This window comes from Amblyomma maculatum, chromosome 11 (genome assembly GCF_055883805.1).
Source record: "Amblyomma maculatum isolate TAMU_Amacu chromosome 11, ASM5588380v1, whole genome shotgun sequence".
Taxonomy (NCBI): Eukaryota; Metazoa; Arthropoda; class Arachnida; order Ixodida; family Ixodidae; genus Amblyomma; species Amblyomma maculatum.
This window is the reverse complement of record NC_139354.1, coordinates 85,777,391-85,801,775: the sequence shown is the minus strand read 5'-3', so window position 1 is coordinate 85,801,775 and position 24,385 is coordinate 85,777,391. Positions and strand designations below refer to the sequence as shown.

General features: G+C 44.1%; 1 protein-coding gene across 1 annotated transcript in view; it reads left to right on the top strand.

Annotated features, from left to right (window-relative positions):
• LOC146174306 (uncharacterized) overlaps positions 1 to 24,385 on the top strand; it is a 74,846-nt gene that overhangs the window by 2,550 nt on the left and 47,911 nt on the right. Inside the window, exon 2 of the mRNA XM_084584183.1 lies at positions 7,150 to 7,291. Within this exon, the coding sequence (XP_084440309.1) occupies positions 7,150 to 7,291 (142 nt within the window). The remainder of the gene's footprint in view (positions 1 to 7,149; positions 7,292 to 24,385) is intronic.

Below are 24,385 nucleotides of genomic sequence, written 5' to 3'. Positions count from 1 at the left end.
TGAACGCAACACTAGATATTTATCAAGCGCGACAAGCCCCCGCGCGAGGGCGAAGTTGTCGTCACTCGGGCACTCTGGCTGCCAGCGAGCGGCGCGAGATAACAGTGCCCCTGTGCGGCCCCGTAGCCGCTCCGCTACCCTGAGCGGTGGTTCATTTTCTTTTCCGGCCGATAGTACATACATTAAAATCTGCATGCAAGAATTTATTGTTTGCACACGCCATGCAGAAAGGTTGGACTGCATAGTCAAACTGCAACGAAAAATAATGTCTTAGTCTTCTCTTTCATTCAACTTACCTTACTTGCACCCCACCATCCAAGTATGCAATCGATTTGGGAGCAAACCTGATGACCAAGTTGTGAAGAGATTCAAGGGAAGATGTTTGGGCTTTGGGAAACATTTGTCGAATGTCCTTCAAAAACTGGGAGCTCAGCTTCTTGAAAGCACATGAATCTGTTAAAGATATATACATATAAATATATATACATATAAATATTTGGCTGATGAGTTGCGGTATTCGTGTGTATTCTAGTCAATCGTAGATGCTGAACCTGCTTACAGCTGCTGCATTGCAACTAAAAACAATTTTAGCATCATATACATAAAAAGACCCCAGGTCTTCAACTACTATTTTACTGTGAAAAGAAATCTAAGAGATGTCGATCAAACATGCTGCACTTTGTCTTCTTTAAAATTATCAGTGTAGGACAGTATGGAAATTCCCATTGTATTTGTGTTTCATACTGGCATGTAAAACCAAGCTGCCTCGGTATTAAAATATCTTCCAGTCTCAGCACTCACATTTAAATTATATTGTTTCTTCACTTCATTATGGGTTTCTTTCTAGGCTATGTCATACACGAACTTGCTGTCATGTGCAGATGTGTAGAAAGTTGTTTCCGTGAGGTTCTATTTCCATTACAAAGATAAAGAAACAATCGCCTAATTCGACCTCCCTGACATATCGAGAGCAAAGAGCGAGAAAGAGTTGAGTCTCTTGTATCGTTACTCCGATGTATTCGCTAATTCAAACCTGGACTTGGGAAGGTGCGGAGTCATTACGCACCGCATTGTCACAGGCGACTCACCTCCAGTGTACCAAGGGGCCTATAGAATCCCTTACTCCCAAAGACAATAAATGGATAGGCAGGTGCAGGAGTTGATAGAGGAAGACATTGTTGAGCATTCCAAATCTCCGTGTGGAGAGGCGGCGCTTCTAGTTGAGAAACCGAACGGTTCATTTCAATTGGTAATAGATTACCGGCGATGGAATTCCGTTACGAGGATAGGCCTCTACCCCCTGCCACAAGTACAGGAAACCCTCGCGGAGCTAGAGTCGGCCAAGTATTTTACGGTTGTCGACCTTCAATAAGGGTTTTGGGAGATCGAAATGGATCCACTGGATGTCGAGGAAACCGCATTTAACACTCCATCTGGCCAGTTTAAGTAGAGACGCATGCCAATGGGACTTGTTAACAGCCCTGCCGTCTGGAAGAGAACCGCGGACGTATTCTTGGTTGGTATGCTTGAAAGGGGGTGCTTCGTCTACATGGGCAATACATTATTTATAGCAACACATTTGCTGAGAACTTGAAGACAGTCGAGGAGGTGCTGATCAGATTGCGAGCCGCTGGCTTAAAATTGAAATCTTTGAAATGCCAACTTCCGCAGCAGCAGGTCAGATACCTTGGACATATTGTTTCGCCGGACGAAGTAAAACCCGAACCAGGTAACTAAGTAGTGCCCATGACTTCCCAAGGCAACCGGAGTTCGAGGTGCGCGCTATTTTCTTGGCTTAGTCGGATATTAGAAAAAGCATGTTCGAGACTGCCTGAATCGCGAAGCCACTGACTGCATTAACTGCAAAAAGCACCCAGTTACTATGGACGGACGAGACACAGAAGACGTTCGAGGAGTTAAAAGAAAAACTATAGAAAAACTAAAGCCCCTTTGCTGAGATACCCTGGCTTTAGCAGACCCTTTATTGTGGCGACCGAAGCCTCCAAGTTTGCCGCAGGTGCGGTGCTATCTCAGAACTTTGATGGCAGGGAGCACCCAATCACGTCCGCAAGCAAGCAATTAAGCTTAGTCGACCAGCGTTACAGGGCCATTGAGTGCGAGTGTCTTGAGGCAGTTTGGGCCGCGCGGCACTTTCGTTGCTATCTCTACGGTAGGAGGTTCATGTTAGAAACCGACTGCCAGCCCCGGAAGTGGCTGCTAAATGTGAAAGTCCTAGCCCGCGCCTAACGCGGTGGAACCTGCAGCTTCGGGAATACGATTTTGAGATAGAACACAAACAAGGTAAGGCGCATACTAACGTGGACGCATTAAGTAGAAACTTGGTTCGTGCCATCAGTGAGTTTTGTCCGGCCTTAGACATGGAAGATCTCCGCACTGAACAGCGAAATGACAAAGCACTGGAGAAATTCGTGCTGCTTCGGGGGCGATCACCCAGGACCAGAACAGTGCTTATTTGGTGCACAACCAAGGGACACTGCGAAAGCGCACATGGCCTACTCGGTTAGGACGAAAGACTGGTCAGGTATGGAAAAGGGTTGTGGTGCCAAGGTCGCTAGTACTCCACAAATATAGGGTTTTTCATAATGCTCCGTACGCGGGCCACTGTGAAGTAGCAAAAACACGGAGAAGGTTGGAGCACTACTACTATTGGCAAGGCATGCGTTCTGATGTGCGAGACTACTACGCTAACTGCCAAACTCACCTAGAAAGAAAGACCCCGAAAAACCGCAAGCCAGCTACCCTTCAGGAATTTGAGGAGGTGTCGACGCCTTTTGAAAGCGTGGGAATGGATATCATGGGCTTACTTCCAACAACGATGACAGGAAACAAATATGTACTGGTGTGTGTGGATCACTTGACGAAATACGCTCAAATAACGGCACTGCCTTACGAAAACGCAGAAACCGTGGCGCGCGCCTTTGTAGAAGCGGCCGTTTTGCGGCATGGCGTTCCAAGGCAGCTATTAACCGGATCAAGGACCAAATTATTTCTCGAGACTGATGAAAGATGTCTATTGCTTCTTGGGATTGACAAAAGGCAGATAACCCCTTACCACCCGGCTTGTAACGGCGCTGTGGTGAGGCTTAACCAAACCACAAGCAGACTATTATCCCACGACGTTTCGCGAGATCAGCGTGATTGAGATTGATGGATACTGTTTGCTGTCTTCGCGTAAAACACGGCGGTACGAGAGAGCTCGGGTGACTGGCTTTTTTACCTTTTATTTGGCCGCGACCCAGACTCACCAAATGCGGTGGTTGACGGAGAGCGACGGATGTCATACGGGTCGCTGGAGGATTATCGAGCAGAACTAACCTCCAGATTGCAGGTGGCTGATGACGTGACAGCGGAAACATTACGGGAAGCAGCCAACAGAAGGAAAAGGCAGTACAACACCAGGGCTAGGGCGGTTCTATTCAGGATGGGAGACTGCGTATGTACAGATTGTGTGCAGGTACAGGCAGGACTCGCCCGTAAGTTGACCTCTAAATGGAAAGGACCATACCGCTTATTAGAGCAGCTCTCTGCAGTGAATTGCAGGATTCGGGAGTTCGCAGGTGCAATGACGGCTATGGCTCACGCTAACCGACTAAAGCAAGCACCAGCCTACTCGTCTCTTGCCGACACGGTGCCTCACGGGAACAAGAGGGGGAGAACGAGCAGGCAGGGCTGGGCAAGATACTTTGAAACACTATCTTCGATATCGATACTCGATACTCTGAGAAATTGTATTTCCGATGCCGATATATGATACACGATCGAAATCGAGTTTCGATTCAGATACTCGGTACTGTATCGTTGATACTTCGATACATCACTGAAATCATAACATAATAAAGGTTGTAATACGAGTAGCGGCATTAGGAAATTTTACCGTGCTTTCTGGAATCTTTAGAGAATTCCTATGGTATAGTTTTTCTCAAAGGGGCGATTACGCCAGCACGGAGTTATTGTTTGAGCAGCTGTCCTTCCCAGAACTTCACATTCAATTGAAGCCGTGGTTACAGTTAAGCGATTGCTTCCGGGAACAGCTTAGCGATAAATGTTTTGCACTAATGCTCTTGTAAACCGACCTGTGAGCACTTGGCTATACATACAATTACAAAGGTGCAACCTGCGTGCGCTTGAAGAACTGGCAGTTATATTGCCGTTAGTGTGATAAAATACTTTTGAAGTTCTACATATTGTTAAAAGCTAGAAGGAAACAGGAAAAATAAAATGGCTGAACGTTATTTAGTTCGGAAAGAGCGCGATGTGGGCGTGCTAAAAGCGACGCTAATGAGAAACGCCTCTCTACATACACACACAAGCACACTGCAGGGTTGTATTAGATGGAGATGCCTTTTATCAGCATGTAAGTGTGAACTATAGCCGTGTTTACTTGAGCATCCTGGAGGCAGTTTGCAAACTGGTGGTTCACTAGCATCGCTGGAGAACCATGGCTGGTTGTAGATAAAATATAGAAGTCCTTTTTTTAACTGAAAGTGGCTAATATGGCGTTAACCAATTCGCATATTTCAAAAAGTAAAGTTTCTTTTTGTTTTAAGATAGATATATTTTTACAAGTTTTATTCACGGTTTGCTCAAATGGTGTTCGCGAAAACATTGGTTGACGTCGCATAAAAGTGTGATGGAAAATTGCATTCATACCTTTCATGTTATGCATTTCATAAAATTGTGGATATAATATTTTTTCTAGAAAAAAATTCAATTGAAAGCCTATGCGGTTAGAAATGATGAATTTGTTTTCCGTCAAATGCCGTAACTACAAGAGCCTGGTCAGCCGACTGCATTGTGGCGGATTGAGGCCTTAGAAGCTTGTGTTCTTGCCGCCAAGCAGAGCCGGCACGCGGAGCCCAGGCGTTTTGGGTTGTGCATAATTTAGCGCCTCCGACAGTACACTGAGGGCACTGCTTGACGAGAATTAAACACAGCAGAGGCGGGGGGCGGATTGCAAAGGGTGGGAAGAGCGGGTACAGCAGTGCGCATGATCCCTACTGCGTGCTCGCCTTGCGTTTCTGCTTTGTTCATATCTCTGTTAGTATTTTAAAGGCTTAGCTGCTTCGTGGTACGCACTCGGTGCTCAAAAGTACAGCTCTTCGTGAGCACCTACTTACCATTGTCTCCTTCAGCTTTAGAGAAAGAAAATCTGGAAATGGTAGTTGACGTTGAGGGGCGGGGGCATTTGTAAGGAACTCAGGTGGTACTAAAAGCCGAGCTGTTTCAGAGCCTGTACTACCGTCTGAGCGAGCGCCGTCAACCCAAAGTCTCACAGCGGTTTCATTATTGGAAGTTTTCTTTAGTGTCGAGTATCTTCAAATTGCACGATTTTTAAAAATGTATTTTCGATACCAATACTGCGATACTTTCATTTTTCTGCACAAGATATCTAATACCGATACACAAAATGTATCTAAAGATAGTATCGGAAATACATGTATCTTCGATACTGCCCATGACTGCGAGCAGCGCCCTGCCATTATTAACAGACCTGCATTAAAGCACTGGGGAAAGAGCAGTCGGCGTGAAAACTGTAATCTCTGTGATAACCTGGAAAACTTTCTTCAGTCGTAGCTCGGTGGCACCCTTCGTGAGGAGTAGGCATTGCAATCAGCCGAAACTCTAACGCAGATAACATTGCAGCAAGCAATGCCAGCTGACCGGATCCCCCCCCCCCCTCTCTCCTTTGAGCTGCTAGGTACCACCTTCGTAACCGAGTGGATGGCCCAAAACTCCCTAGCTAACAGCTGCAAAGGATGAACCTTACAAAAATGAGCATTGACAAAGAGTTGACAGGCTGTGGAGAACTTGTGGAGTCAACAGCTTCCACACAGGTTGTTGACTGTGGTCAACAAGCGTAAACAAAATGGAAATTTACCTTTAGTCGACATTGTAGGTGTTGACTAACATTTGTGTACAGTTTGTTAACCATGTTTTGACCTAACTAAATATATATAGTTCTTGACTAACATGTGTATAAATTTTGTTAACTATGAGGCGCGCGCGATTTACTGGCCGAAAGATATACGGATGATTTTCGAAAATTCTCAGGGAGACCTTAGTTCATAGTTTGACTCCGTTAGCATTTTTTCTTGCTAGTAATTTTGCACTTGCTTCCTTTAGTGATTTTCGTCTGCTGATGAGTCTGCTTCCATGTGTATTTCATTTTACCTATCTGGCACAAAAAACCAAAAACGCGTTGCAAATAATAATAGATGTTGAGGACTTCTCTCATTTTACTTACGCAAAAAATAATAGAATCAGTTTCAATGCGATAGCCTGTTAACAAGTAAATTATCGTTTATTATGTTGAGAAAAAAATTGAGCTCCCGAAAAGGTGGCTCTGGATGGATGGAATATAGGAGCGTCCCCTTTGAAACGGGGTGGTGCGGTAGCTATCATGCTCATTTTCCCCCCTATATCTTAATTATTGATTTAGATTGGTTAACTAAACCATCATTCTATTTTTTAAATTTTTTGTTTCTACATTACTAACATTATGTCACTTCTCTGCTTTTAAGCCACCAATCTTCCAGTCGTTTTTTGCTAGTTTCCACCGCCGGTTTATTCACCCGGCCACTGTTATCTCAAAACCCAGAGCTTCAGGAACAGGGATTGCGCCTGCATCAACTTCCGGATAGATACCATTACATTACACCCTTTTGACTAAGGCCCTTCCATGGAGGCCGTGACGTCACGCCAGTTGCCCTCGCTACCCCGGACGCTGCTTTCGGCCGCCTAGCGTTCGCAATGAAAGTGACACCCAGGTGCGCGTTTGTTGCAAGTTTTTTGCGTTCGGTAATTATTAAGGAAGCTTGACTAAGACTCGAGTTTAATTTTTTCGCACCACTGAGGTATGCACCGCCAATGTCTAAGGCAGATTTTAGACTTGTAAACAGTGTTCTGAAATAGAGTCGCAAATGCTTTTCGACAAATAGTTTTATTGACAGGAAGGGTTGGAAGCGGCTTTCTTGCTTAACGTCTTCATTTTTCTGTCCGCAGCTTTTTTTTTGCGCTGCACTTTGAATATGATCGTTTCTCATTTTACAAAATTTGTTCAAAGTAACGTTTGTTGCGGCACGCACTACATGCCGCACTAGAGTTTCTGGTGTGTGACCATTTTTACAGGTTTCCAAGGCGGCATCTCGCAGAAATGAAAGCCTACGGGGCTAGGCTGCCACCGAATTTGTATCTTGTAGGTCGTCATTTCACCCGCCAACGCTTCGGTAGTGGACAACGGCATGGCCCTCCGGGGCTGGGACTGATTCAAGTAAGCTGTGCAGTACGTGTAAATTGGTGGTAAGGCATTGGACACCAGATGAAACCTGTCACTGTCAACTGTCAAAGTCTTTCCTGTTGCTGCATCAATGTGTGATAGCCTCTTCATTAGGTCTTTCTCTTGGAAGTGAAGTTCACAAACTTGCGCAACGTATGAAAAATGTGTAGTCACTTATTGCCGGTATATGGACACACTATTACATAACTTGCGTGTTATTAAGCAGTCCAGCACAGTACTGCATACTTCTGTTCATTATCCCTGTCCTGGTCAAATTCACTAAGACTACCAGTCTTTTCACGTCAAGCATTTATTTAAGCACTACCTGATCTTCTGGTCGAGCACGTGGGACATGGGGAGTACGGCATAAACTTCAGTTTCTCATCATTGAATGCACGCTGGGTGTGAAATACTTCCGCGGGATGACTCTAATCCACGATTCATTTCTTGGAAGGCAGCGGAGCAGGTAACAACACAGAACGTAAGAAGCACGTACAAACACGAGGACAATGCTTGATTCCTGCTGGCATCCTTTGGAAACGCGAGAACACGCACCTTGGGACCAGTGTCATATAGTCCCCGCGACACACATGAACACAACACCACTCCATGTTACGCCACGTCAAGTGTAGTCTTCTGCGCAACCCCATATCCTCGTTTCAAGCACCGAGATTCTGGTCACACCAATATTTTGCACGTACTGATACATGCAAAAATGCATGCACACGATTGAAAGCACACTTGAGCGTGGGAAAGCAACTAAAAAATAACGTCACCGCGGAGCTGTGCAGCTCCAAACTTAATCACGAGGGTAGGCAGCGACGACTAAAAAGCTGATATTCAGTTGCTCAAACATTTTCGCTCGAGCCTGTTTCCGAGAACGTTCGGAGAAAGCCTTTATTGGCTCATACTGTCGTCGAACAAAGCTATCCGGGCGAGCGGCGCACCTGGTTGGTCGACAGAGAAGTGACATCACCAGCCACCAAAATCGAAGTGACCAACCAGAAGTCTCATTTTGTCTAGCGTTCCTGCCATCTGCAATCCCACACTTGAACGCGCGCCAAAGAACGCCACGCGACAGATGCGATAGTGTACCGTCCAAACGCCAAAGGTGCTGGCAGAAAAGGACAATTAGCGTGACAAATCACTAGTTAGGTCAAAATTAGAATATGCATCTCCCATCTGGTCTCCGAAACAACCATATCTGCGTAATTCAATTGAAGCAGTTCAAAACCGAGCAACTAGATTCATTCATTCATCGTATTCTTTTGATATCAGCATATCATCCTTAAAATCACAGTCCAACCTATCTACCCTTGCTCATCGTCGCTAAATTGCTAGTTTATGTTTGTTTCACAAGTTTTTTTTTACTCCGAGCTACGACAGGAACCTTACATCTGCGCACCCCCACCACGTATCTCCCTCCGCACCGGTCATCAGCAGCAAGTGTCCCGACCTCGCGCCCGCACCACTACATTTTCTTCATCATTCTTCCCCCGGACTGCCAACGACTGGAACGGCCTTCCCCGAGAACTTGCTGCTATCACATGTCCATCTTTATTTCTTGATCAAATCACACGTGTACTTGCGCAGTGAAAATCTTGTATTTGTATAACTTAATACTTACACATATATATTACCTATTCTGTTTTTCATTTCTGTGCGCCCCACCCCTTGTGTAATACCCTCTAATGAGTGTCTTTAAGGTATTAAAGTGAAGTGAAGTGAAGTGAAGTGATGTGAGCAGGCCTTGTAAACGTAGAGAAGTTGTTGGCCTGTCAGAGGAAGTGCTGCTCATTTGCGTCCCGGAAACTCACACATGTCGTGACAGGGTCCTATGCAATCACCGCAAGTATACACTGACGGCCATCTAGCAAGCCACTGACCCAGGAACAAGTGCTGCCGATATTTTGATTGGTTTTCGTATCAAGGGAGATGCAGTAACTGTCGCAGCACCTCTTACAGCATTTTCATTAAATATATGGTTGTATATTTTTGTTTCAATTGGTTATTGTGAAAAGGGAGATCAGGTCGCATCTGTAAACTGCATTTTCTGTTTTTTTCCGGAGTGATGCGGCCAGTTAGCGTTGGTACAGGCTGTCTTTTGTTGCATTTTCGAGTCGGCGTTTTGGGAGCCTCATCACCACGTCCCACGATGGCACGAAGATCCTTGGGTTTGTGGCTTATCTAGTTGATGTAGTACTCATGCATCAGGTGCGCTATCGTTAGGAAGTAGCTTGATCAATTTATGCCCCGCAACGGCGTTCTGTCGTCGCACTTTGTTGCCCTCATTACGCACCTCGACGAAGGCCTTCAAGGGCCGCAAGCAAATCTGTAAAAGCTACTCAGAAACGCATGATTTCCAACTATAAGGCCTCGTTCCTTGATATGTTCTCGGTTGTTTCAGAACTGTAAAGAAAGGTGTCCTTAGGAGACATTTCACGCATGCGTGCAGATTCGGATGTCGTCCACTAGAAATCCGTTTATTTGGTTGGTTTTATAGCATTCAAAATCTCACAAAGCAAGGAGCGAGCACAGAACATCGGCTAAATAAGTCACACGCGGGAATGGACGCCGGAGAAGCTTCCATCGCCTTCATTTTCAAGGCTTGGTTTAAACCACTGTACTCTTCTGATACCTCTCCAAGTCATGTTTGCAAATGGCAACATTTCCGAGTTTACGGAGAAGGTGGATATCGGCTCTTTTCGTTCCTACCAAGAAGGCGAGACGTCTCAAAACGAGACTATGCGCTTGGAAAAAAAAGTATTCCGGAAACGCTTCCAAAGGAATCTGCATAGTTCCGCACCTCAGCCTCGTCTTTTAGCGCTTCGCCCGCTATTGTGGCTGCCCTTGACACAGTAATAATTAGCACATCCGTTTTGCATAGGACGAAGCACTTCTGTTTTATAATAGAAACGCCAGGCGCGACTAGATAGCCACGCGTGCCAACGAACCTAGCCGAGTGTCTGCTCCTGCGGCGTCCCTGCGTTTCACATTTCGCCACCACGTGGAAAATGCGGCGATGCCATCGCGCCGCGGAAAGTGAGCTTAAAGACGGCGCATTGCCACCGAGAGAGGCGCCCGTGTGCTGTGCGATGTCAGCGCATGTTAAAGAGCCCCAGGTGGTCGAAATTACTTCGTAGCCCTCCACTACCAGCTCCTCCTTGACTCTTTCCTCTTTCACTCCACCGTCCTCCCTTCCCTTACGGTGTGGTTGAGGTGTCCACAGAAAACAAGTGAGACAGTTACCGCGCCTTTCCCTTCCTATAAATCAATCATAGCCACCGAGATGAAGCCTATGCAAGACGTCAGTCAACGGGAACCAACATATGAGGATTTGAAGGGCCGTCGTGCTGATGATCAAACATTTCGAGTTCCTGAAAGTGCATCTGCGATCCGTACAGCTGCAGGCAACTTCAAAATCATCGGGAAGTTTTAATTTCTTGGTAGATAAATCAATAAAAGATGTCTATACCTAAAGTCTTGATTGGTAAACACGAAATGACCACAACAAGCTCAGCCACGTAAATGTATGTCTCGCTACGTATATTCTAACATAGCCAGGTTAAGTCACCGTCGTTTTTTTATTAGAACCAACTCGTCTAGCGTAGTGGAGCTAGCCATAAAGATGCCGGCCAACCTACGTGATATTGAGCAGACCGATCAGTATAGGCAATATTCATAGGGCTCAATAATCAATAAACGTTTTCACCACCACCAAATTCGCTTCTTTTGTAAATTAGTTGATAAGAAAAGAAAGACGCAGAATCTGTCAAGGTGACTTGAAGGGCAAGTTATCACGCACGCGAAGGGGGGTCTGCCTTGCTTAACAAAGCTTTCGCTTATTTTGTAAATTGGTTTACAAGAAAGGAATGCGCTCTATTTGTCACTTTCACTTAAAGGTACGGACGCGAAGCATGGCTCTATCTAGAGTAGTGAAGCTTTTATTCAAAATTCGTTGAATGAAGAGGCAATGTTAAAGTTGGTATTGCGTCAACTCTGGACGCGAAGATTGAACAAAACAATTTCTTTTCCAGGAAACAGCGGCTTTCTTGCTATCGCTTTAAATGCATAAAGCGTTTTGGGTGCAAAATATTTTGCATCGGTGATGCGGAAACTACAGAGAGCAGCAGCGGTTGCGGTCATCGAATCAACCGCTAAGCACCTCTCATTGTTCATCCAGGTTACCAGGTGCCTGCGGTTTCCAAACCCATTGTACTTCATCATCATCATCATCAGCCTGATTATACCCACTGCAGGGCGAAGGCCTCTCCCATATTTCTCCACTTAACCCGGTTCTGTGTACTTCATTGTACTTCATTCCGTACCAAAGCAAATTGGTTAACGCCCTGCCACCCGTTAGCGAAATGCGGCTGTTCACTCATTATCGAAGCGTCATCTTCCACAATCGTGTCTTCACTGAAGCGCCTGCGCGACCGTTCTGCTTGCACCATTCAAAGCTGCCACCTCAAGTCCCCAAGCTTCACTGAAGTAGTCGAACCTACCGCTAAGCATTTTTAATTGTTCATTTAGGTTGGAGCAGTTACTCACTTGTACTCATTTCACACCCTTTGACTGTAACCACAGCTACTGCTGTCTCAATTTGCATAACTGTGTGCTTTGTAATAACGTTTTTCACAATGCCAACAATGCCGAACTGTGAATGCCAAGAAGGTTGAGCTCTTTCACCAAGTAGTTGCAACAGTAACTAACTGTCAAGCTTCAGCAATCCTGACTGGATGTAAATGGATTGAATAAGGAAGTTTCTGACATGGATGCTAGCCTCACGCTCTTGAATGGTATGGCCGAGAAACTTCAGAGCAATGAAGGTGAACTCCTCGCCGCTAACAAAACCCTCAAACTAAAAAATGAAATGCTTAAAAATGGCATCGCAAATCAGGACTAGTATTCAAGAATCAAAAATATAGAAATCAAAGATGTCCCATGCACCTAAGGGGTGGACTGGACTGCAATTTTGGCGTCTATTGGAAAAAAAGTGATCTGTCCTGTTGACACTGCCGATTTGGATATCGTTCATCGGTTTACTGCACCGTCAGGGCAGAACCTCATTGCTCGGCTCATTTCCCGCCCTATAAGAAACGACTTCTTGGAAAAGGCTCGCAAGATACGGCTCGACATTGGTAGCTTAGGCTTACAAGGGGAAGAAATGGATCCTAAATACGTTAATGACCATTTGACAATGTAAAACAAAGTTCTCACTAGTGCACGAACGCTCAAGAAAGAAAAAGGGTGGCTGTGTCTTTGGACGAAAAAGTGTCAAATGTTAGCACCTAAGACAGGTAACAGCCACGTCCTTTATATGAAATCTGATTTCAAACTGTCTATTTTTTAACTTAGAAAAGGCACCCTGTTTAGGGCCGACTAGTTTCCCAGAATGGCCTCGTACTTGACGCCTTCAGCTAAAAATGTTATCTTTCCCCTTCTTGCAGATCTTTATTTCATTTTAACGCACAAAGTCTAAGAAAGCATTCGGACGACATTGCTAACTTATTATCAGCTATTGAACACCAGTTCTCCGTAATCTGCATCAGGGAGACTCGGCTGTCTGGTGCAGATAAAGAACTGTATTCGTTGCCTTCCTACAGCGCAGAATACTAACATCGTGGCGATAACGCATATGGCGGCACAGATATTTTTCTTTTCTCTTCAAGTCATTATCGTCGTCGTCTAGATCAAGCAATAACAGTTAAAAATAGTGAATCTTTATGGATTTGACTGGGTGAATGTTTTTTTTTTTTTTCACATGATAAAAAGGTCGAGACCTTGGCTGCGTATACCGACCGCGCTCGTCTCCAGTTAGATTTCTGTTCAGCTTCACATTATGTGTTAGATGCTCCATCAATGGAACGCAAAAATGTTATTATTATGGATGACATCAACATTAAAATATTAGCACCCGATTGCCCTTCGTATTAAAATTACATGGACGTTACTCATGGTTTAGGAAATCTGATTACTATTCCGAGACGCTCCTCGAGCGGTGGTTCAAGCTCACTTATAGATTGCACCTTATTCAGCCTAATAACCAGTCCCTACACTGGTGTCATAGAGGCCGATTTAACTAATCACTCCCCTATTGTTATTCATTTGTATTCCTATGCTGACCAGGTTAGCCATACTGGCTCCGATAAAAAAAAAACTCTTAATGCTGAATTATTCCTTGAACACATTGCCAGCGTTGACACGTCAAGAATTAAGAATCTTGAAGAAGCACAGGTTGCATTTATTGAGTTTTCATAGTCATCTCAAATGTTATCAATAAGTGTTGCCCCTTATCAATGCGCAATAAAAATACTAAACTCCGATGAATTCCTGGGTGTCTGCTGGCCTTTTACACATTTCGGGGAAAAAAGAAAATCTCTTCACGAAATTCAAACAATAACCATTTATCACAAGACCTTTAGCACGCTGTAAGAAATAAAATTTAACTATTTAAACATGCTCCTCAAAAGAGGCAAATAAATCCTGCTGGCAGTAATGTCTATAAAAATAAAAAAATATTAATGTCTTCATTCAAATAAACAGCTAAAAATCTACCATTTCTGCAATTACTTCGGGCTAGAAAACATACAACAAGCCTCTAGACATTCCTGATGCATTTAGTGATTCATTTCATTCACCTTCAGGTAATACGGATATCCCGACCAGACCAGCATACAACGATCTCCCGATAGCATTTTTTTTCTTTTCCCAGTGTCTCCTGATGAGACCTGCGAAATAATACGCAATCTAAAGGACGCTATTTCAGGTCTGAATAATATGCAATCGTCTGATATAAAGTTGATTGCCCATCTCATCTGCGATGTCTTTGCTCATATTGCTAACCTTGGATAAAAATTAGGAATTTTTACTAGCGCATTGAAGAAAGCTAAGCTTGTTCTTTTTTTCGAGAAAGGAGATAAGCATCACCTTTCTAATTACCGCCCCATTGTCATTCTGTCAGTTTGCAGTAAAATTATCGAAAAGCCCATTGATAGACTAAATAGTTATTTATCAAGTTTTGTCATTCTCTGTCCAGCACCAGTTTGTGTTTAGAACGTACTTCTGAACAAAATTAGCTGTGATCTCGCTTATCACATTAGATCGTTGAATGATGCGGGTAACATTGCTGGTGCTTATTTATCGACCTCTCCAAAGCGTTCGATTCACTCACAATATGCTATTTATTCAATAAGCTTGACGCCATTGGAATATCTGGAGGTGCACTTACGCTAATCGAAAGCTATTTATTCGATAGGAAACAAGCTGTATTCATATAAGGGGCATATTTGGAATTCAAGACTACAAACATTGGAGTTCCGCAAGGTTCATTTCTTGGCCTTCTCTTGTTTTTATTATATATTAGTTACCTCCCTGTGTGATTTATTATTTCCAACTGCTTCCTTTATGTAGGGGACACGACCATCTTATCTTCGAGTTGACATATAAACAAGCTAGTAGAGAAACTGAATATTGGTGCAGAGAGTGTATTGAACTGGTGTCAGAATACTTTGCAGTCCATTAATGCTTCCAAATCCAGTTTAATAGTTTTCAGCTCACTTCATTAAATTATTTTAGCAGTGGCTCAAACTCAATCTTTGCTTCTGACCATGTGTCCTTTCTGCGGTGGAACTTGATAAAAATCTTAAATTTCGGACTCACATTACTTACATTTCGCGCATAATGACTTATGGCATCAGAAATCTAATTAAACTTTGCCAGTGTTTTGATATTCCCACACTTGTTTCTCTTTATTACTCTTTCATCGACACCCACATTAAATATTGAACCTCCTGTTGGGGAAGAACATATCCTTCGCATTCATCTCCCCTTCAAGTTACCCAAAATCAAGCTATACGCATTATTATTAGCAGACGAAGGGCATTTTTTGTTATTACAGAAAATGCCCTTCGTCTGCTCCAATCCCACAATGTCCTTTCTGTGCCAAAATTATTCGAGTACGGTTTTAGTACTCTAATTTATAAATCTGCTAGGTACTTCCATTTTTCCTAATTACTAATGACCAAATACCGCATTGCGGCGAAACACATCTCGTCAACCGCAATTATTTCTTACTGCCTACGCCAAACACTAATAACGGGAAACAAACAACTTGATTCTCCTCCACCACGCTTTGGAATTCATTACCGCTTTCTGTCAAAGATTCATAACGTATTTATGCCTTTAAATTAGCTCGTCGTAAGTTTTTATTACCTCCCTAAATATATTCTGCAAGGTTCATTGCCACTGCGTAATTTAATATTTCATTTTATATTTTTTTGTGCGTTAATTATGTGTGATTTGGTGTAGTATCGTGTTCATTTGAACAAAAATGATTTTATTAATTTCCCATGTTTCTCTCTCCACAATCCATAAATGCTAAATTATGTACAATTTTTGCCACTGCTCACCGCATATGTGTTTTGAAAAAACTTTACAGGAGGTCCCGTCAAGTCACCTCGGCTTTGCGATCCCCTTCTGTATTTTGTTTTGTACTTTTTTCTTGATACAATAACCGAAAATTCTACTTAAAAAAAGACGCTTTCGCTGCTTCAGCCATATTACTTTCCTGTAATAGAAGTGCATTCGGAAAATTCAAGAAATTGATATAAATATGCCTATTTTGCTGCATTAAGGCAATTAAAAGGCCCGGTGTTTGGCCCATGACCATTTGCGAATTCTGGGATTGAATGAATAGCTACTTGGTAAATTCTCATCGGCCTTCCTATGCTGAAAGTCGTAATCAGCGGCTGTCACTCGACAGAGAAATGTTATTCAGTTAGGCGTCATGCAAAGGACACATCGTAAAAGCAGACGTGCCAGCACAAAAGGAGGCCATAGAGCTTTATTCACACTTGTTAGCACTGTGCGGCTGACACTACCAGAAACGTGAACAAATCCAAGTGAGGTTCTCTCATCGCTTTCTTCTTTCATGATCCACAATATCAAACGACTCGCTACGTGGCCAGTTATTCTTCAGAACCAAATGTTCCATACTAACGAGGCACTTCTTTGTAGCCATAACTGAGATTATGAAGTGGAGGCTCAGTTATTAAAGCAAAAAGGCATCAGCATGACTTTTGACTTCAACGAAGATCAAGGGTCAGCCATAATGATGTTTTCTGAAAGAGTAAAGAGCAACTCTATTGGCGTGCACTGGCGCACGACACCTCTGCACTCAGGAAGCAAAACATCGAGCTATGTGGATATCTTTGCGACAGATGACATACATATTGCTATCATCCTAGCAAATTCTTTCGCTGAAGCATATATATCGTGTACACAGCTCTATAACTGACACATTATGCTGCGCTCTTTTATGCTCAAATTTCATAATCGAAGAGTTCTTCAACCTTACATCCTACACCAGAATCACATTTTGTGCAGTAATGAAGATAACCTTTGACAACAACCTGCATGACCAATAAGCTTGCGACAAGAAATATATTTTTGTTTTAAAACAGGGATAAACGATTCAAAAGTAAACTTCAGCTTTTGTTGAGAAAACTAATGTACGGGAACCATCGCCTAAGAAATTAAAATAACTATTTCTAGGTATCTGATTGTCTAAGTTCTCTTTCGAGACAGTAATGTACTGGAGAAGCATGTCCAGAAAATTAAAAAAACAACGTAAAAGGCGCTACTAAAATGCGAGAACTAAATAACGAGTGGAGCGCCTTTACAACGGCTTATTTACATAATGCTTAAGTTACTATTTTGAGCAGTAACGCTCGTGCAGTCTTTTTCCTCCTTGTCATTGGTACGCGGGCACTGGAATGCCACAGAAAAATCAGCATTGTCCTTTACGACCTTATTCATTAACATATCGTCCAAAGAGTCGCAGTGGTAGTAGGCGAAGCGGGCGTAGAAAAATTGCGCTTCTGACATCTGGAAGAGGCTCCAGGCATTCTGCACTGTGTACCAGCTTGGTCTTGCAGAAGCCGGTGTGATGTTCTCAGCAGTGCCGGTGCCTGAAGCCCCGACAAGGGCCGCGACTTGCAGCCCATGCTTGTAAACATCCAGTATTGGACGTAGGAAGTCATCGACCGTGGAACCGGATGTGGTCAGGCAGGTCCTGCATCGGAAACGTTGTGTATGTAGCTGGCACGTACCGTTAGCATGCCTGCGTCACGGTTATGTATGTTTCGCATACTTCGAAAATGGCTCCGGAGTACATTATTGCAGATTGTAGTTGCAGTACACGTACTACTCAGACTTGAGACGTCAATATTACTTCCCTAAATATGCCGAGTGCTGAATATAAGGTGTTCCAAGATGAGACCAACAACTTCTTACATACGTTCTTTTGTGTTTCAAGAAAACGTCTAGATCAGTTATAGCAATTTTGGCGATTAAAAAAAATTGACAAAGATGGCATGGAAGCGACTGAATATATAAAATCTGAAAAATATTTTAACAGCTACAGATGCACTGAGTATTACATTAGAGATTTGCGGCCGGCAAAGAACGACTGCCCCATCAATATTTACAAAATGAGAAACGCATAGGCCCTCGGCACTGTGGCGCAATCTATTTCGGTGATTTATGGCTCATTGAGACAGTCTGGTACTTGCGAGGGGTGCCTGTAGACTTCGATGAAACGCGTCACTGTGGGCAGTGCAAGCCGCTTTACATTCATTGCCCTATCAGGGCGACCTCGCTCACTGCCGCTGGCAACTCCAGTCAGTTTATCCGTGACATTGACAGCATTATATATCTGAGCGGCACGGTATACAAACACGTTGAATGGATTTGAAGCCCTCAGACGTGTGCTTTGACGCCTGGAGAGTGCCAGAGCCGTAACAGTTTTCTCACGGGAGCCGTTCATAGACAATTCCTTTTTCTTCGAACACAATCTCATCAACGCAGCTCTGCAATGAACATAGGTGTGTTGTTATTATTCGAGCATACAGATATTTGAAAATATGCAAGTGTTAAGAAATCGGAGCACATGTCCATCGAGTCACCGGGGTCCTAAAGAAGCACGTGCGGCGCTAGAACGTCGAGCGTTCTAGCGTATACGAGAAATGTCTTCTCCGTGCGAGGAGCGCCCATAGCCTTGCCCTTGTCGACGTCAACCTCGCCTCTTCTTCACTCGGTGGCGACGAGAACTCAGCAGGCCTGAAGGTAACCGTACTCTCCAGACGTTTCAGCCACGTCTAACCAATGACGACGCGCGGCTCTGCGGGAGTAAAATCGGACGCTTAAACAAGCAGAGCTACGCGTATGTGCGTGCCGGTCGTGGCGCATCGTAACAGACGGACGCAATGTGCCCTGTTAATTGAGGTCTCGTCGCTTGAACAGCCAGCCAGTGTTTGACCTACTTTTGCTGTGGGTTAGCAAGTGCTACTCCTCGGCTCCAGGAGTGAGCCCGCTGCTCGGTAAGCCCACTGATTCGCGAGGGACCAACGCTCATCTTACATGGCGGCCACATGGCGACTTTCCAGACGTCTGTCTGTGACAGTGCCCGGTGAACAATTTAGTGTTTTTCTTTACTCTGTTGTGTATTTTTAGTGTTATAAAGCCCCTTTAGTTGCATGCTTTATATTGCCTTTCTGTGAACCTCTTCTCTATTTTAGGTGTTATTATGAATCTATCTGAGTCATTTGTTGCTTTGTGAAAGATTATTTTTGTTCATTACTTTTGACTCTAACCCTTACTCTGGCTTGAACCGCCGAAAGATGGGAACCCAACGGCCACCCCATTCTGTCACCTGAAGATAGTTGAATTCTGACAGAGTTTGCTACTGAACTTGCTACGTCTTCCCCGCTAACTCTAAAGGTGTCTGGTAGCGTGCGCGCCTATAGTGGCGCATCGCGAATAACATAATTATTAACTGGGAACCCATATTCTGTGTCCGCGACAGGATGATTTCTGAAATTAAGCTCAGAGTATAGAGAAGGAGTTGGAAGAGTTTACGAGCAGATCATAAACTTAGTGGCAGCTGAGCGATATCGAGAGGCACCACGCTGAAGCGGATGTTTAGGATCCGCTGAGCAGTGCTATGTATTAGCATTTATGCAGTTCAGTCTCAAGATGAATCTCAAGGAGATTGATGCGTTGGGCCGAAAGAAGGTCTAGAAGGGGCAGAACTGCGAGAATGGGTCGACCAAAAAGAAAAAAAAAGGTAAAAGAAGAGAGAAAGAATGACCAAGGAAGCGAGCAAAGGCAAAGAGGCAACAAGAAGAAAAAGAGCGCGAATGGCTGAGGAAGCAAGCAGATGAAGAGAAACAAAGATGATAGCAAGAGAGAGAATGCCACAAGTGTAGGTTAGAAAAAGCGAATTCCTAAAGAGAGAAATTCTGAAGAAGCTGGCTAAAGTTCAGCGGTTGAATGTATCACCGAGCCGCCGGAGGTTACCATAGCCCGTTTTTGCAACAGAAATTTCAGAGAGGACTTAAATGGGGCTACGATTTCTCAGGAAAGTGAGAATGTACCTTTCGATACGACAGGTGGCACAGAAGCTGCGAAAGCGAGCGAGAAAGCTTATGCATGTCCTCTTCGCCTGACGAGAAGGACAAGATTGTAGCTCCAGATTAAATTGCACCGTGGCTGAGTGCATGAGTGATCGGTACAATAAGATATAAAATAACATTAAGCCCGAAAGCTAGGTTGAAGGTGGAAGCGCAGATTATAAAATTAAGGATTCAGAGGTGGAAGAAAGCGAGGGCTGCATTGTAATGCACTTCAAGGAAAGTTGTAAGGAACAAAGCTAATTAAAAGTGAGAATGACTCCCCGGTGGAAAATGAGCACTGCTCGAAGAAGGTACGATGGAAGGTCGTAAAAAAAAGGAAGAAAAATGAAAAAATTGAGGTAGAACAAAGTTGTTCTCAACGAGATGCTTCTTCAAGAAAACGACGTTCTGATTATGCGAGTGAAACCGGAGGAAACGTGCCTCTGCAAGCAGGACGGAAGAAGGCAAGAAAGAAAATACAACTCAACACTACTGATGTAGGCAAGGCGAGCGGGAAGGGTGCGGAAGCAAAACATGGAAGAAGCGACTGAAGGACTGGAAGCGCAAGCGCAAAGAGTGTAGCACATGCCGATAAGGAATGAGACGGCCTACTTGAAACAGTCCTAGGCATGCTAGCGCTAGCTCTGGCGAAACTTCCGATCAGAAAGTAGATTTGGGTAAGAGAAGACACAAGAGAGAACAAATAACGATTGAAAAGGCTCCTTAATAAGCGAAAAGAAAGCCAAACTCGTGAGAGGAAAAATTCCAGAGTCTAGTAAAAAAGTAAACTCTCGTACCTCAAATGTGGAGAGGAACTATGTCCCAAGGAGGAGGTGCAATCCGAGTGTGGAAATATAGGTGCAAGTATGCTAAGAGTTAATGGGCTTCTCAGTAAGAGGCTATGTGTTTCTGTATTGCTGAATGTTTAGCCTGACAACAGTGTTATGTTTGTGAACATCATTGCAGTGTATTGTGATTTCTAAGATTTGCCATTAGAGTTTCTGAAACTCGGAATGTTGATGTGTGTGCGTGCCATTGCCACTAGACGTTTATAAGGCCATGCATGTGCCACGATGTTCGTGTGCTGAGAATATTGTAGGAAAATATTCTTCAGAGTAGGGGCAGTGCCACGAAATCGCCGCATATGTCTATTGATTCAGCAGGCCGCGAATGAAGCCTGCGTGGCGGCTACGTCGAGCGTTCCAGCGCATTCAAAATAGGTCTTCTCGGGGCGAGGAGAATCCGTATCCTTGCACGCGTCGATGTCAACATTGCCTCCTCTCGACTCTGCGGCGACAGAGACTCAACCGGCCGTAAGGTACTCGTCCTCTTCAGAGGTTTAGGCCGCACCTAACCAATGATGAAGCGCGGCTCGGTGAGAGGAAGAGGGGACGCTTAAACAAGCGAAGTTAAGTCTTATGTGAGCGCCGGCCGTGGTCGTCATAAAAGACAGACGTGGCGTGCCCTATTTATTGAGGTCGGGTCGCTTGAACAGCCAGTCTATGTTTGCGCTAGTGTTGCTGTCAGTTAGCAACTACTACTGTTCGGCTCCCCGGGTCAACCCGCTGCTCGGCAAGTACACTGACCTGCGAGAGAGCAGCGCTCGTCTTATATGGCGGCCACATGGTTACTCTCCAGTTGTCGCTCTGCGGCAGTGCCCGGTTAATAACGGCTTGAGGGGCTAGTTGGTGCTGGATCATATTCAGATATGTGGCGCAAAAAACACAAACACAGGAAAAGATACACAACACACGCGTGTGTTGTGTATCTTCTCCTGTGTTTGTGTTTTTTGCGCCACATATCTGAATATGACCCGGTGAATAATTTACTGTTTGTTTAAATCTCTCGCTCGTGTATTTTTCAGTGTTGTAAAGTCTCTTTAGTTGCATGCTTTGTATTGCATTTCTGTGAACCTTTTGTCTGTTTATATTAAGTGTACTGTGAACCCAACTGATTGTCTCTTGCAGTGTATAAAGTTCGTTTTTGTTTGTTAGCTCTTACTCAGACCGTCACTCTGGCTTGAACCGGCGAAAGCTGGGCACCAAACGGCCATTCCCCTTCTACCACTACAGGGTAGTTGATTTCCGGCCGAGATTTTCACGCAAGTCAAGGGTATCTCTTTTGAGACAGGAACAGATACCTCCACCTACTCAAATGGTGTCTGGGAGAAACGCACCAATAGTGGCGCATTGATAACTACATTATAATTACTAACGGGTGACAGCAAGACAGGTGCTCCCTCATTGCCTCACTTGTTCCTCTCTGCAGATGCTACATTGCTCTCACCTGCTTTGCGGATTATTAAACGAAATTCAGGTTTGAGCTGGGGATTTCTGACTTTATGGGACAACTCAGGTCCATCCCAGCGTTTACAAATATCGGGATTTGCTAACATAACACATCTGCTTCCACCGCAGATTTAAGGTGCTATTTCCCTTTCTAACGTTCGGTCTATGGCTTCCAAGCTTCGCTTCGATCGCATAGTAACTCCTTGCGGAGCTTTTTCTCTGCCTTCTGGGCATCCGCGCAATGAATTCTGCCGTCACGATGGCAAAACGACCCAGCTTTGAAATATGCCCCCACGCAATTTAAGTGTCTGGTAAAATGGCAGAGGACGTTCATGTTTAGGTTAGTGTATAGGGTTTAAACTCCCACAGAGACTCTGGCTACGTGCGACGACGTAGTGGAGAGATGCAGAAATTTCTAACACTTCGGAATCTTTAATGTGCGCTCAGAACGCACAGCCCACTGGCACCTTTCTTTTCTCTTCCATCGAAAAGAGGCCGCCGCGCTTTCCGACACCGTTGGTCACAGAATTCTACCAACGTAACCGCTGGGCCACCATGACAAGGCAGGTGATTACAAATGTCCTTATTCAAGAACACGCAAGAGATTACTTTGCCTACCCCCGCTCGTTTGATTCACTAATCACTACTCTCTAACCAGTCTGTCAGCCAATGACCTACAATGGTCAGCCAAATCTACATATATCATATATACTCCATACATTTCAACTCTTTCTACTCTGTATTGAAGTATACGGACAGTTTTAGGATGATGCACTATAACGCAGAGACGCCATATACTTTGGCAAATACTATCAAGTCCGGAGTTGAAATCGCTGCCGCATCTCATAACTACGACTCCCAAATATTTTCTATTGTTTTTCTTGCTGCCATGAGTTCTGCTCGGAAATTGGTTTTCTTGATGTCAGCGTATCTGTAAACCTAAAATGCAGGTAGCCACCTTTGCTGCATGTTACACAAGAATCTGTTGTGGATTTTGGAGGATCATTTTGCTTGATGAAATTCTCTTTGATGGAAGAACACGGCAGTCAAGTTGCAAGAAAAAACTCCTTAAAACCGCCTTCCAGAAGAGCCCTAATTTAAGAGTCCGCGAACACAGGCAAAAAATAGCCTCGTCCTCATGGCTGAAGTGAATGCCCTGGGAATTTAATTATGACGCATTTAAAGTGGAGCTTAATTTAAAAAAGCCTTTGATATAAATCTCAAACTAGCCGCAGCATTTAAAGGCCCCATCGTAAATAATGGACGTAGTTTACATGCCACGTTTTGCAAGTAATCGTAGAAGTCAGTAGATTTTTATTCAAATGAAAAACGGAAGCAAAACGTTGTTTGCCAGTTTGGGCATCTGCTATCTATTCATCATAAGCATCTTATCTGGGGCGGTGGAAGTAAATGGATATTAAGAAAGAGGGAGAGGAAATAAAAGATATGAGCGACAGGAAGGATAAGGATGTTAAAATGAAAAGGTATGCGCACTATGTTACAAGAAAACGGCAGGATGTTTGAGGTCCGCCAACTAATTGTCAGATTATCCTAACAAACACGTAAACCAATCAGAGGAAATAAAGAACGTTCAAAATTTTGACGGACACTTAGGCTCCGCCTTTAAAAGTATGACGCGATAGCATAGGCTACACGCCCCCCTCCAACAAAGCCATGTGAACGTGCCTGCGTAGATTCGAATTAATGTGAATGAAAGGGTTCTAGGAAAAGGATTCTGTCATCTTCCCCCATATGAATAGCGGCCCAAGTTGGGAGCGCCTGGTAATGTCAGGAAACCCTATATCCACTTAGTGCTCCATCATGTCAGCTGAGAGCAACCGCCTTCCACCGCCATGCTCACCGTTCTTCGCTTACAAAGCCAATGCCAAGGGATGGCCGATGACACCGAATTTTCGTTGAGTGGGGCCTTTAACGCTGTCGAGATAGAAGTGAGTACCGTTTATATCTGTACAATTCCTTCTAATGCCCACCGATTCCCTAGAAAATATACAATTTCTGCCTGTATCGTGCTCTGTTCTTGAGAAATATCAAGAGTGTTAACCCAAACTGTGGATTTAGGCAATGATTCGTCTGCTAAGTGACAACCTCCGCCTAGGAAACAAAGTTCCCTTTAAACATTTCTTTAACAGTTCTGCCATGAAAGCTGTTCCTGCTGCAAATGTGTGGTGTGCAAACCAAGATCCAAAAGAACTCTTTAGCGAGTGGAGGGAGAATTCCAAATTGGGATTTGTTTATTTCAAAATGCTTGTTTGTTTGTTATACCGCAATTCTTGCGGGGTTCAGGACAGGAGTGAATGAGTATAAAGGTATAATTTCATGTATTA